At 61.8% G+C, this 13968-nt stretch overlaps 1 protein-coding gene across 1 annotated transcript in view; it reads left to right on the plus strand.

Moving 5' to 3' along the window:
• LOC114508849 (CUB and sushi domain-containing protein 1) overlaps nucleotides 1–13968 on the plus strand; it is a 416019-nt gene that overhangs the window by 220851 nt on the left and 181200 nt on the right. The window contains exons 12-13 of the mRNA XM_036011116.1: nucleotides 2021–2124; nucleotides 10050–10162. Coding sequence (XP_035867009.1) covers nucleotides 2021–2124; nucleotides 10050–10162 — 217 coding nt within the window. The remainder of the gene's footprint in view (nucleotides 1–2020; nucleotides 2125–10049; nucleotides 10163–13968) is intronic.

Genomic DNA, 13968 nt, shown 5'->3' on the forward strand with positions numbered 1-13968 from the left:
CACGGGTCTCTCTTCCTTCTTTTTTTAAAAAAAAAGATTTTATTTATTTACTTAGAGAGGGAAGGGGGGAGAGAGAGAGAGAGAGGGAGAAACATCAATGTGCGGTTGCTGGGGGCCGTGGCCTGCATCCCAGGCATGTGCCCTGACTGGGAATCGAACCTGCGGCACTTTGGTTCGCAGCCTGCGCTCAATCCTCTGAGCTTCGCCAGCCTGGGCTCTCTTCCTTCTTAAGAACCTGCGGTCTCTGTGACCGGGACTTGCGCAGGTGAGACCGCCGGGTGAAACAGTCATTTCTGCGTGACGCTGGAGCCAGGCGCTGCTGTGTGGGAGGGAAGAGAGATGGTTACACCCAGGGTCCCAGGGTCCCAGGGTCCCAGGCTGTGCGGCCGCCGTGGCATCGCGTGTGCGTGTCCCAGGGAGGCTGCGTTCACTCCTCGCGCAATGTCCCCACCCGCCGCCAGGTCCCGGGGTTCTGTTCCGTGGAACCCGCCAGTCTGCACACCCAAGCACTCTGTCTGTCGGCCCCGCCCCCGCGTAGTGAAAGGCGCCCACCGGGTTCATAACGGAGTGGCGGCGGCCCCTCCCCCGCGCAGTCACCAACGGTTCAGCCCGGTTCTCGCTCCTGCGCTCCTGCGTTTCCCACCGGTTTGCGCTCCCGGGAGGTGCATTCTCGCGCTGGCGGCTAGAGGGCGCTCTGGAGGCGCGAGCGATTTGGCCTCGCTTGCTTGATAGATTTTCTAGGGAAAATCGGTCAGGGCGGCCTGTTTACCCAGGTTGAGGCAGACAGGGGTCACAGCCGCACCGTCACAGCCGCACACATGCACCGATTTTGCTTTTTCTCCGTTTAATTCCCTCTCCACCCCCTTCGTGAGAAAACCCAAGAAGGAGGCGAGCAGTGGGCGGAGCGCTTTGGCCTGCCCGCAGACAGCTCCGTCATTAGGAAGCATCGTGTGTCTCTCAGCGTTGCATCCTGTCGGTCGTTTGCAGCTACCGAGACACCTGCTGGGGTTTACATGCTTGAGTTCCACAACTTTGTCCTTTTTTCCCTGTTTTCTCTGCTGTCATTAAGAAATCTTTATCTGCAAAAGTGAAACCTTCTATAATGACACAGCATTTACTGACCTCTCCCTGGGCCCACGTGGAGGTGTGTTGCAGGCCGGGACTTTTGTCCTTCTCCCCCCAGTGCGGGACCTGGCAGGGCAGGCCCCCAGGGGCCCTGGAGGGTGGGGTCAGGGCCACCCCACCTCCGGCCTGCAGCTGCCCTCCTGGCGCCCACAGTGAAGACGGGGGGGACGGGACAGCAGACCATGTCTCCAACTCTGCTTCCCCTGCTTCGCGCATCAGTCACTGACGGGAACGTCTCCCTGTCAGGACAAAAGGACCCTGTGCACTGCGGGGAGACGTTAGTGGGAAATACTGGTGCATCGGAGAGAACCCAGCTGTGTGCGGATCCCGTGCGCCAGCCACCACGGCCACAGGAGTGCTGTGTATGGAAAGGAATAATGTTCAAGGCTCTGCAAGGCCAACTGGGCGGGACAACTTTCTAGTCTCAGAGATTCTTTTTCACATGCTCATGTAAACAGCTCCAAGAAATACGCACAGTCCACTCTAAAAGCATTCGTTTGACGGTATTCTGGGTGTCCCTAAAATATATTTCATTAGCTTCATCCACAGTGCTTCTGCTTATCCTCAGTTATATCCGTGTCATTCCCAGATACTGAGACCGGTAGAGTAAATGTCCGATAGACATTTAACTTAAAGCATCACATGAGCCAACGTCATTTTTGCAGCTGATGGTGAACGTCTTGGGTGTGGTAGGGATTTTGAGTCCCGGAAACTTCTGCAGCGAAGGGCTCTCAGATGCACCCAGCTGTCTGCGTCCTTCCTTACAGGGCAGCCGGATTGCTGAGTTAAGGAACGGAGCATCACCCAGTCTCCGTGTCCCCGGTGGCTCCCCCGCCCCCCACCCCCACCCCCGTTGCCCTGACGACGCTGAGTCACTCTCTTTGCCCCCACGCAGGTCATCAAGCTCGCCTTCGAGGAGTTTGAGCTGGAGCGCGGCTACGACACCCTGACGGTGGGTGACGCCGGCGTGGTGGGCGACACGAGGACCGTCTTGTACGTGTAAGTGTGGCTTTCCCTTCGCTGACCCCCGCGGGGTGGGCGTGGGCAACAGGGGCCGGAGCCCAAGGTTCTGGGGCAGACCTTCCCTCCTCCCCGGAACCGGCGACCAGCGCCGCGGGTGGCTGATATCGTGGTTTCTGCATCTGATTCCATGGGGACCCCCCCTCGGGAGGGTGTGTTATTGGTATCCGTGGTTTTTCTCCAAAGTGTTAAAAAACGTGGCACACAATTCCAATTTGCAGGAGGTAGGACTGATGAGCTTCTCTCCTGTCTTCCCTTCTGCTCTCCCGGGTCCGATGCTGCCCTGTTCTGTAAGCACAAGTATGTGCTAGAACAATGCCTCGTGTCTCCCAAAAAACCCTTGCACCGCCGGGGAGAACCGTGTTCTAAGCTGACGGGGACTTCGGGGGGATGGGGGGGAGCCCCGGCTACCTCACCTCCTCTCCACGGAGCTCAGGTCTGGAGTCCCCAACCCACGCATGACCGTGAGGACGGTGGCCACTCTTTGTGAGACCTGCTCTGTGGAAATTAAAAATAGGACGTGGGGGTGTCGTTGCCAGTGGCATTCCCAGCACAGAGGGGGCATCTCTGCAGTTTCATGACTGGCTTCTGCACGCTGCTCACGTGGCAGCTGGTGGCGGCACCCAGAGCCACGCAGCCACGCAGGTCTCCCATTCATGGACGTCGTTGTGCTGGGTTCCACCCGCTGCTTCTTAGTCCGCATGCTCATCGGGGAGGCTTCCCCTTCGCGGTGAGAAAGCTGATCCCTTCTACTTCTACACCTTATTCTGCTAGAAAAAAGCAAAAACAAAAAACAAAAAAACAAAAAAAAGAAAAAAAAACACAGAAACCAGCACGGGGCCTGCGCTCAGTGAGCGAGTTCTCTCATTTGCTGCTACTACCGATCATCAAAGCTGCGTCACCGGCCCGCGGCCGGGGACAGGCGTCCCAGGAACGGCACCAGCAACCCCGAGGCCGATACCGAGCGTCTCTGAGACACGGCGCGCTGCCAGGTGCCTCCCGCTTCTTGTCCTCCCGCGCGCTCCCGGAAGTCCCGGGAGTCAGGGGCTGACGGCACCTCCCTCGCAGACGGTGGGACCCAGGCACAGACGCACGTGCCCCTGCCCGGGCCGCTCACCTGGGGCAGGTGGGGGCCGGGGTCCACACTCGGAGTCTCAGCTGTGGGGCCCCTGGTCCCCGTCGGTCGGCAGGCGGGCGGGCGGGCGCCCTGTCCCCCCGGGAGGAATCCGGGGTCAGGAGGGTCTTCATTCACTTCGTCTGCTTTCCCGACGACCCTCCCCAGAGTCTGCAGCGTCCTACTGTCCCGCCCGCGCGTCTGGAGGCCCCGGTTTCCCCAGCCCCTCGCCAAATAGTGTTTCTTTGTTGCCAAGTGACTGGCTACGAATCGCATTTATTCATCAAAATGCAGACTCCCGCGGGGCACCGCCCAGACGGAGGCGGGGTCTGCAGCTGGTTGCCCACCGCGCACTGCCCGCCCGCGCTCGCTGCGCCCTGCGACCCCGCAGGAAGTCCCTGGACCCCCCCGCGCCCCCGCCTGCCCGGCCGTAGAACACGGATAAGGATAATGAACCCTCCCCGCCCGCGGCCAGGAGCAACACGCAACAGCGCGGGGACGCGCCGGAGAACGGACAAATGCGACCCGCACGCAAAACCGCTGTGTTACGACCAGCGCGCCGGTTTACGAAAGGATGCCGCCGGAACAGATGAGGGGATTTTCCAATCAAGGCAAACACCATGAAATATAAATGCAGCGGAGCGGGGCCGGAGACGGTCCCCGAGGTCACCATTAAGGATCCGAAGCCGCGCGCCCATTTTTCCAACGCGGGCTCTCCAAAGAGAGCGGCGGGCGGGCGGGCGGGCGGCCGTGGGCTGCGCGGACGCAGGGCGGTCAGAACCCCCTCTGTCGCTCAGGCCCGTAGCCGAAAGGCCGGCCAGCGAACCGGACGGCGTCGCCCTCTGGGGACCGTGACGCAGCAAAGACCAGCCGGCGTTTCGTCGGCTGCCGCGAGGAGGACAGGGAGGCAGCTGGGGTGTTCCCTGAGCGCACAGAACCCTGGAAAAGGAGCGCGCGCTCCGAGGTCTCAGCCGGCTCTCCCGGGGACCAGGTGATTTCAGAGAGCGCGTCAGCGACGGTCTGGGCGTGCTGGCACGTGGGGCGCTGTCCTCGGCACAGAGTATGCAACCTCGTGGGAGAAAGGACCGGCTGCGGGGGCACCGAGCACGGGCAGTCTGTGGGGCCGGTGGCCCCTGGTCCCTGAGAAAAACAGTCCGTGTGGGGAACCGTTTCCAGGGGCGGCGGGCGCGCCTGCCGCGGCTCAGGGTGCCCCGGCCCCTCTGCTGGGGCAGGGAGCGCGAAACTCTTTCCAGGCCTCAGTTACAGGAGACGCTGGGGGTGTAAGACAGCCTAAGGGGCTTATCCTAAATGTGCTTTTAAAAATTATGATCCTTATCCATGGATGGCTTTCCATTTTCTTAGCTTTCTTGGTAAAAGAGCGAGGGCGAGAGAGAGAGAGAGAGAGAGACTGATCTCTGGCTGATCTTCCCCCGAGATGGATCAATCTGTTCAGGCTGCTTTTCCAGAACGCCGGACTTCAGACGAAATTGAATAAGTTATTCAACACGTCTCCACTGAGACCGCTCTAGGAGTGTATATCGATGATCCTCTCAAATGCAATTTGCCAAAGAGCCGCGTCTGGGAATGCCGCCTGCCCGGCCCCTCTGGCCGGCGGGGTCATTAGCAGCTGGAGACGGGGTGGGGGGGGCGCTGACCTTGGGGGGCCGGGGACCCGTGCTGGCTGCAGGTTTTAGATGCTCATCCGCTGAGGCGGGTCACCGGTCGGCCTTGGGGGAAGTCGGAGCAGAGCAGTGTCGCCCCCGCCTGACGACCTCGGGGGCAGACGGACGAGGAGACCGGCCCTTCCCTCCGGCCTGCTGATCCGCTGCCCTGGACGCTGCCTGCCCCTGGACGCTGCGGCAGCCCCTGGAGGACGCTCACCGCTGCCCCCGGCTGCTCCTCTGAGCCGGAAGGCGTCCTTCTCTTTCTGGTAGAAGACGGTGGAACAGCCACAGCAAAGCGGACACGGACAACCGAGTGTGTTTGCACACCAATGGTGTGGCTGTGGCACTGTCCCCGCCCGCCCGTCGCAGGGACCTGGAGAGGAGCCCGAGCCGGCGAGGTGCGGACCACCCGAGTGCAGGCGGCCTCGGCGGCTGTCCGATGGACCGCGGCAGGGGGCACAGGCCCGGCTCCGCTGGGGCCCGCGCCCCCTGGACTCCACCCACTGGGAGCCTTCCCCTCTGCACCTGGTCACCCGAAACATCCTGCTTGCTTCTCTGAAGACACGGTCCCTGAGATCTGGAAGGTGCAGCAGGACTCGGAGGGGGCAGCGGCGGCCTCTGGGGTGGTGAGCAGGGAGAAGCCAGGGCTGGCCCAAGTGCACCCCCCCAGGGAGCGGGGGAGGGGCGGAGCTGGCCCTTCTCCAGACCCCGTGGCATCCAGGTTCCCTGGTCCAGCAGCCCTGACAGGGGCACACGGGCTCACTGCTGACCACTGGCATTTTGAGGCTCGGACACCGGCTGTGTCTGGGGTGGCCGGGGAAAGCACATGGTCCAGCACTTGGGGCCCCTGGGAAGTTGTCTCTGGGGGCAGCCCTCCTGTAGACGCCACTGGCCCAAGGGAAGCGCCTGCCGGAGGTGGGGGGCCATGTCCAGCCAATCCGGGGGCCAGACAACAGGAGTTATTTTCCAGCCGACCTGCCGATGACGTCACCCGCATCCACCACTGTGGCTGTTTCCTCCAAGGAGCTGAGGAGCGCGCGCCTGTCTTCACACGCTGTTGGCCACGGCCTCTTCCCCGTGACCCGTCGGTCAAGGGCATGTGCAACTGCACTGGTGCTTTTGACATTCAAGTAACCTCAGAGGCGAATGTTCTTTCTGGGGGGCGGGGGGAGGGGAGACACGTGTTTCTGAAACAATGACAGTCGGGCATTTGCTGAGCAGAGAGCATCACTGCCTCATGTCTGCCGTTCGCCCTCAAAGGACGGTCGAAGAGTCGAGTAAACTGGGGATGGGAAAGGCGTTTCAGTCGTTAAACTCTCGGGGCGAAGGGAAGGCACTCACTCTGGCACCACGGCTATCTGAACACGCCCAGCACGCGGCTCACGTGGCCTCTGACGGGGGTGTGCTGGGACGGACGGACAGAGAAAGGGGCTCGGGGCCGCCGTCCCCCGAGTCTGCCTGCAGGACCGCTGTGGGCCAGGGGGTTAGTTTCACCTTCTAGACATAAACCGGGAGATGCAGCCTCAGTGTGCTCCGAACCCCGGTGTTCACACAAAGAGACCCCTCTCCCCGGGGCCCCCCTCCCCCGACAGCCCCGTTTGGAAACTCTGTGATACACGTCACAAGCGGGGAGCTGACGTGGACTCGGATTGCCCCTCTGAGCTCACCCTTCCTCACTTTCACTCGTGTGTGTGTGTGTGTGTGTGTGCTGGCATCCACTCGATCGGCCGTGTGTGGTGTGCAAGGGGTCTGTCCAGTCAGGAGTCAAAGCCGGGAGCCTAAAATTGCTCACGGCCCTGAAGCAGGTCTGCTCGAGGCCCTTGTTAACTCAGGGCAGCACCGGCTCTCCAGCTGCACCGTGGACCATTGAGATGCGCATTTTAAGTGTAGCCGGCAAGACTCTGCGCCCAGGTCGCTGCCGGTGGGCAGAATGCGGGTTTAACTAATTCTGGGGCTCCGGGAGGCGTCAGCTGCAGGTTGTGACAGCTGTGTGACATGCTCAGAGTTGGAGGTTTGTTTTCTTAATCTTCAGGTTTTCATTTGCTGTGTGTACAGTAAACACAAGATCTCGGTGCACAGGTTTGCAAGGACGAATGCACGCATAGGCTGGTACAGTCTGCACTCAGATCAGGGCCTAGAACGATCCTCTCACCCTGTACCCGAAACCAAGGTTCAGCTGTCTGCCCCAGCGAAAGCCAGACGCCAGAGGCAGGTGCTGCTGAAAACGGAGAGAGGTTTTACTCAGGCGCCCCCTGAGACGATGGGGGACTCGTGTCTGAGAGCCCGTCCCCACCTCTTGGTGCCATGGGGGGGGGGTTACAGGGAGGGGTGAGCGAGCGGAACAAAGAGATCGGGGACCACTGGGGGGGAGAGGCTGTGGACCTGCACGCAGGGTCCTCGCTGGTCCCTACCTGGACCCTTGAGGTCAGCATCCTGGCCCTGCTGGGTGCTGGCCACACCCGCAGTCCTGGTGCCGGCCGCTTCCTGGACAAGCGGAGCCGGCAAGCTGGTGCTGCCCTACACAGGTAGAGAAGCTGCCAGCCCGGGAGCTCCCTCCCCAGCGCGTTCAGTGCGTCCTGTTCTAACCCCGCTGCACGGCAAGTTGGGGGGGGCATGAAGAGTTCACTCCCTGTCGCAGCCCCGCAATCAGCATTGTCGTGCCTCTGCGCACACACACGCTCCTCCACCCTGGGTCCCGAGCCACCAACCTAAGGTTCATCACCGTAATCCTGGTTCTGAGAAGGTCACACACGTGGAAGTATATTCTATACAGACACTGAGACCGCCCCTGGGAGTTTAAAACCGAACGGCCATTCCGAAAACCAGGCCGGCGGCTTCAAGTGACGTCAGACACCCCCTTACTGTGTCGTCTGTAGCATCCCTGCCCCGTGGATGGTCACAGGAACGGTACTCGTGCCTGCAGACAAACCGGACACAGAGGAAGGGCCTTTCAGCAGATCCACAGAGAAGCACCCGCGGTGTTCTCAGGCGAGGGGATCCTGAGCGGCAGCACCAAGGAGCAAACTCGGACACACGCGGCCCAGGGCGCCGCACAGGCGTCAGGCTGGGCGAAGGGTTGGTTCGGCTCGCACGTCCGCTCCTAGCAAACCCGTCCCCCGTACAGGTGGGCGAAGCCGTGGAACCCCTTGAGGGGGCCAGAGTGGGGAGCCACTCAGAGACCAGACGGCAATCACCAGCCCTGGGAGGTGGGGCCGCGCTGCCCTCGCTGAAACCCATCAGGAAGATAATGGAACTCTCGACGCGGATGATGCCTTCAACATAATTTAATGCCCTCACTTCGCGATGAGGAAACTGCCACAGAGGTGGAGTGCCACCCCCGAAACAACGAGATTTGTTAATGGCACAATTATAACAGAGCCCCCAAGGCCAAGGCCTTGATATGCTAAGAGGGAGCAAAGGTGCAAATCATTCTTTGGGAATGTTCTCATGCATTATACATGTGTGGTCTTTGCATAAATGCATGAATGAAAGTATAAGGTAATCACGTATGCATTTATTCAGAAAACTTTTGCATGCCATGTGCCAGAGTCGGGGCAGAAAATGACCGAGAGACAATAGCTTCCGCTCCAGGGAGCTGCGCATCTGGTGGGAGACGCAGGTCGACAGAGACACGCTTCTTTGGGGCTCAGCAGTGACCCCCGGGGAAACACCTTCGAGCCGCTGGGGGAAGTGACCGTCCCACTGTGAGCGCCCGGAGTCCTCCAGAGCTGCTGGCCGTTTTCCAAGAACAATGGGACCCTCAGGGCGGTGGTTTCCGTGTTTGCCAAAAACCCCCGGGGCAGAGGGATGCCCGTGCTGGGGAGAACCGAGTTACAAAGCGCAGTCTGGGTGGAGCCTGAGCTGCCTCGGCAGGCGGGGCCCCGGCTCAGAGGGGCCTGGTGGTGGGGCGCTGCACACCCGCCCTGGGATGGTAGCGCAGGGACCACGTGAACCAGGGTTTCGTGAGAATAAGTTTACTTTTAAGTTTAAATCAAAACATCACGTACTATAAAGTTCATTTGGGAGGGGAAAAGGCTGTTTTGAAGAAAGCAATCCAGCATGTGCGTTATGAGGAGTGTTAGCGTGCTGTATCAGAATGAGCACCTGTTTTATTTTTTAGCTGCAAACTGTTGATGAAAAAGTCCTGTTTCAAGTAGGGGAGCAATAGCACTGGTCCCTTTGCTTTAAAGGAGTCGTTTCCGAGGGCTGGCTGGCTGGAGCAGTTCTGGGAACCTGAAGGAGAAACCCAAGGGAACATAGACTCCTTGTTTGGAATCCAAAATAATTTCTAAAATAAAAAAAAATTAACACTTACAAAGCTTTACATTCAAGCAGTTTCACTGGCCCCAAACCCTCTGGGCTCCCCGCCCCCCCGCCCCTGAAAACCCCGATCTGTCCCTGTCCCCACAGTCTCGCCTTCTCCCTGAGACCGTCACAGGGCTGGACCCACACGGCGTGTGGCCTTTTCAGGGAAGCCGGCTCCTTCACTCGGCCACATGCGTGTCAGGTTCCCCCACGTCTCTTCCCGGCTGGAGCGCTCATTTACATTTGGTTCTGAGCGCTGGTCCCCCCTCCCCCCGCACCCCGTGACAGGTTTCAGAAGGGACTCTGTGTGGACGGCAGTGAGAATCCGGACTGGACGACCCCGCGCTCTGGGGGGGGGGGGGGGGGGGGGGGGGGGAGGGCCAGGGCATCTCTGGGCCGAGATGTGCTTTCGGGCTGAGGAGTGATGGCAAGTGGCCACACGGCGTGAGCTGTCACTGCCCCTCACAGAGGGCAGCGACGCCCCGCCCCCCCCGTGTCCCAGAGCTGTCCCGTTTTAGCGCTGAAAGTCCTGCCACAGGAGAAGCCCTCCCCACGCCCCAGACCCGCGGGACAGGTGGTCGCCCCGCACTGGCTTCTAAAAGAAAAGGTCCGAGTGGGCGGTCGCGGAGCAGAACACCAACCGCGACGCCCGTGGGTCCGAGGGGGACGTGGGGCGTAGGTCCCCCGTGGCTGCCGGTTCCTCGAGGGAGGGTCTCACGGCGGAGCGGCGGCCTCTTTGTCCGGGCCTCGAGACCCCTCCAGGGAGGAGGCAGGAGCAACGGCCGGCCCCTAACGAGCGGTCCTCCCGTTTTTCCGCGCAGACTCACCGGCTCCAGCGTGCCGGACCTGATCGTGAGCATGAGCAGCCAGATGTGGCTGCACCTGCAGTCGGACGACAGCATCGCCTCGCCCGGGTTCAAGGCCGTGTACCAAGGTAGGGACGCCGGCGCCGCCGTCTGCGTGGGGGCAGCGCCCCCGTGCGCCCGGCCCGAGTATAACCGGCGAGAGTCCGCGGTGCTGAAACGCGGGGGCCCGGGTGGCCGCCGTCCTGAATGACGGCCCTAGTTACCTGCGGAGGAGGCTCGTTCACTTTGGGGAAGCTCGCGGTGTGCGCCTTTCTCACGCCAAACCTTGCGCGCTGGGACGCACAGCGACGCGTCCGCCCCTCCGCTTTTCCCTGAGCGCGCGGCCGCGGGAGGCTCGCTGTGAATGCGGTGGGCGTGTGCACAGCGTCCGGGGGGCACGTGGGGTTTTTATGGAAGGCAGGGGACTCCGCGTGGGGTGGGAGCAAAGCAGGCCGAGTGCTGGTGTGGGAGAGAAGCAGCTCCTTCCGAGGGTTCCGAGGCGCAGCGGCTCTGCAGAGGGGCGTGTCCGCCCCCCGCAGGTGACTGCACCTCCGACCCACCGGGAGGAGGTGACATCTCGGTGACCAGGGGGCAGGAGGTGGGCCCGCGGCCGGGGTCCTGTTCCTGTACACCCCTCCGTGTTGCCCCTCGAGTGAGGTTTCACCCGGGACTCTGTTTTAGGGAGCAGATATCCCTAACCTCGGGATACTGGTTGTATTTTAAATATAGATTGTGGGAAATTGCCAAAACATGCGCAGAAGTAGAAAAACACTGTAGTGAACCAAAGTGACCTATATTGGTGCATTTTCGCAAGCCACTCCCAGACACCTCGCACTGTCCCGGGCGCAGGTTTGGGCCCGCCGGCCCCGTGGGTGGGTGTGCGCGCGCCCTGGGCCTCAGCGCCCCCGGCCCCCGCCACCTTCCTGGAACACCTTCTGGGAAACCAGGGACACTTCCTGCTCGCTGACCCCCAGCCGGTTCACGGCTCCCGGCCACGGCTCCTTTGAAGCCGCCTCCCACCAGACTGGGGTGGGGGGGGGGGGTCCTGCCGTCGTGAATTCTCGCCGCAGTCAGGGCCCGTTTACACTGTCCCCCAAACGACCGCGGCTGCCAGTCATTTTGTCGGGAGAACCGGGAAGATGCGTTTCAGCCCCACTCGGGAGTTTGTACTCGCACACCCACGCGAAGCATCCGTTATTAAAAAGAAATGCTGTTTATAAGCTCCGATCTAAAACCATGCAGCAGTGCCGTGGGCAGTCAGAGCAAAACGCATGTTCCACTTAACTATCTAAACTTTCAAGATTTCAGATGCTTGTCGTGAATACAGTTTTAAGATTCTGAGGAGCTAACCAGTCACTGGAATGCCGTGAGAACGGCGGCTCTTTGGGTGGTTTGGCTGTGGGGGCTCCCCAAAGAACGAACGGATTCATTTGGAAGTCACCGTCCCGAGAAATTAGGAAGCGGCCCGGGCCCCTTCCCCTGGGGTGCCCCCTCCTGGTGGGGCAGCTCTGCGTCGCCCAGTGCCCCTCGGTGTCCGGGAGCCACGGCCTGGCCTGGGGGGTCCCAGGAAATGGGCCGCAGAGCAAACGACCCCTGACCTCCGGCCTGCAAGGCGTCCTCCTGGAGCGATGCCCGCGATCACTGCCCCGAGGACGGGCCCGCCAGCGTGCGTCTGCGGGCGCGTGCGTCTGCGGGCGCGTGCGTCTGCGGGCGCGTGCGTCTGCGGGCGCGTGCGTCTGCGGGCGCGTGCGTCTGCGGGCGCGTGCGTCTCGGTGCTGCCGGCTGCGTGTGCGCGTCCTGTTTTCCGCGTTCTCCTCCGACACCGGGTTTAAAACAGCGGGCCGGTTCCTTCACTAGTTACTGCGCTCGTTAAAGCCTCGGTCGTGGCGGAAGAGTGTCACATCCCACGGACGAGAGAGGTGGACCTGGAGAGGCAGGGTTTCGGTTTCCTCCAGCGTTCCCGTGCGCGTTTGGGGGAGACGCGCTCTGCCACCCCCGTGTGCTCTGTCGCCTACCCAGCACCCGGAGCTGCACCCAGGAGCCCTTGACGCCAAGCCCGCGGGGCAGACAATCAAGAAGAGTCCGCGGACCCCAAAACGAGGGACCCTGTGGATGACGGTGTCAGGGCTTGAGGGGCGCACACGCCACCTGGGGCCGCACTCCTCCCGGCGAGCTGCAGGCGCCCCCACGTGAGCAAGTCCTGCGACGGGGACGGTCCCCCGGGTCCTCTCCGGCAGAGGCGGTGGGCTGGGGGCTCAGTGAGTCTCTCCAGGAGGAGGCGCTGCAGCGGACTGTGGCATGTCTACCCCCTGCAGGGTTCGGGCAGGGACGCACAGGGCTGCTGGAGACTCCCTGACATTTGGGTTTTCAGGCTTGACCTGTCACTGAACTTCCGCGTCGCTGTGCCGTCAGCCAGGAAAGCGTGACTCCCCCGTGACCTGTGCTTGCCGCTGCCTGGGGTGGGATCTGAAAGCCTTGGCGAAATACCACAGGCTCCCCCGAGGGCCGAGATCTGGTCCCCACCGCGGGCAGCCGCACTGGGCAGTGTTGGTGACAAGGAGCCTGGAGAGGCCAGCCTCCCCCCACGGTGTGGGCGCCTGGCGTTTCAGGGATGCAGGGATGCACGATTATGATGTCACTCTTCTCATGTCCATCTGAATGACCCAACAACACTCACTGAAGTGACACCTGACTCTAATTAGTGCCTGCTCATAGTCTCCGTGGTCTCTTAGTGGCGACAGTGTGGGCTGTCACAGAAGCGTGGACGGACACCAGGCCTTGGGAGCTGGCTGCAGCTCCATTCTCCGACAGGGTCCGGTGTGTGACATGGGACAGAGTGTCTGTGTGTGACATGGGACGGGGTCTCCGTGTGTGACATGGGACAGGGTCCCCGTGTGTGACATGGGACGGGGTCTCCATGTGCAATATGGGACAGGGTCCCTGTGTGTGGTAATCGGACAGGGTCACCGGGGGTTGCCTGCTGTCCCTCAGGCGAGGACCGCCAGTCAGGCAACCCGGTGGCCGCATCACCTAGCACAGAGCAGCTTCCGACCGTGGAGCCCGAGCGGCAAAGAACAAACGTGCTGTGAAAAGCGGCCAAACAGCTGGACGCTCAGTGCGTGACCTACGTGACCCTGCAGAAACCTATGCCCTTCCCAGCGCTGTGCTGAGCACGCTGGCCGTCCTGGCTGCCCCCCACTCCCCACTGCGGCACGGGGGTCCCCAAGCCCTCGGGGACAGGCACCCCGAGGCACCCCGTGTTCCCCACTGCACCCACCGACGCCACCCCGTCTTTGCGGGGAACACAGGACACCCCCCTTTCCCTGGGACTCAGCCATTCGTCTTCGCTGACAACACCAGCATCTTCATTTCACGACAGAACGTCCTTCCTCTGCGGTCGCGCCGGGAGAAGGGGCGCGAGGCTCTTGCTGGCTGCTTGGTGTGGGGACACATGGGGGCACGCGGGGACGTCCTTTCCTCTCCGTCGATAGCCTCTCACCATTGGTCAGTGTTCGTGGCACTTGGACTGTTTCTGTTGCACTTCTGAGTTTTCTAAACCCGTGGGCAACGAGGTGCTCATCGGATGACAACCAGTGTCCCACGGCACTTTAGTTCCAGCAGGAACCTTCCCCCTTCCTGAACGGGGACTCACACGTCACCAGTCTCTGTTTTTCACTCTGTACCTCTGGGGCCCTCCCTAGCGAGCCGCTCTGCATGGGCAGAGGGGGGCTGACTGTTTCCTTGCTCCCCCTCCCCCTCAGTGGGGGCAGGGCCGTGTCCCCCCGTTGGTTACAGTAGAAGCAGCGGCCGGACGGCAGAACCAAAAACTCGGGACAACCGACACACGCCCCGCGGCCACTGGGCTGCGTCTGGGCGACCTCAGCTTCCCCAAGTC

This window comes from Phyllostomus discolor, chromosome 11, assembly GCF_004126475.2.
Source record: "Phyllostomus discolor isolate MPI-MPIP mPhyDis1 chromosome 11, mPhyDis1.pri.v3, whole genome shotgun sequence".
Classification (NCBI taxonomy): Eukaryota; Metazoa; Chordata; class Mammalia; order Chiroptera; family Phyllostomidae; genus Phyllostomus; species Phyllostomus discolor.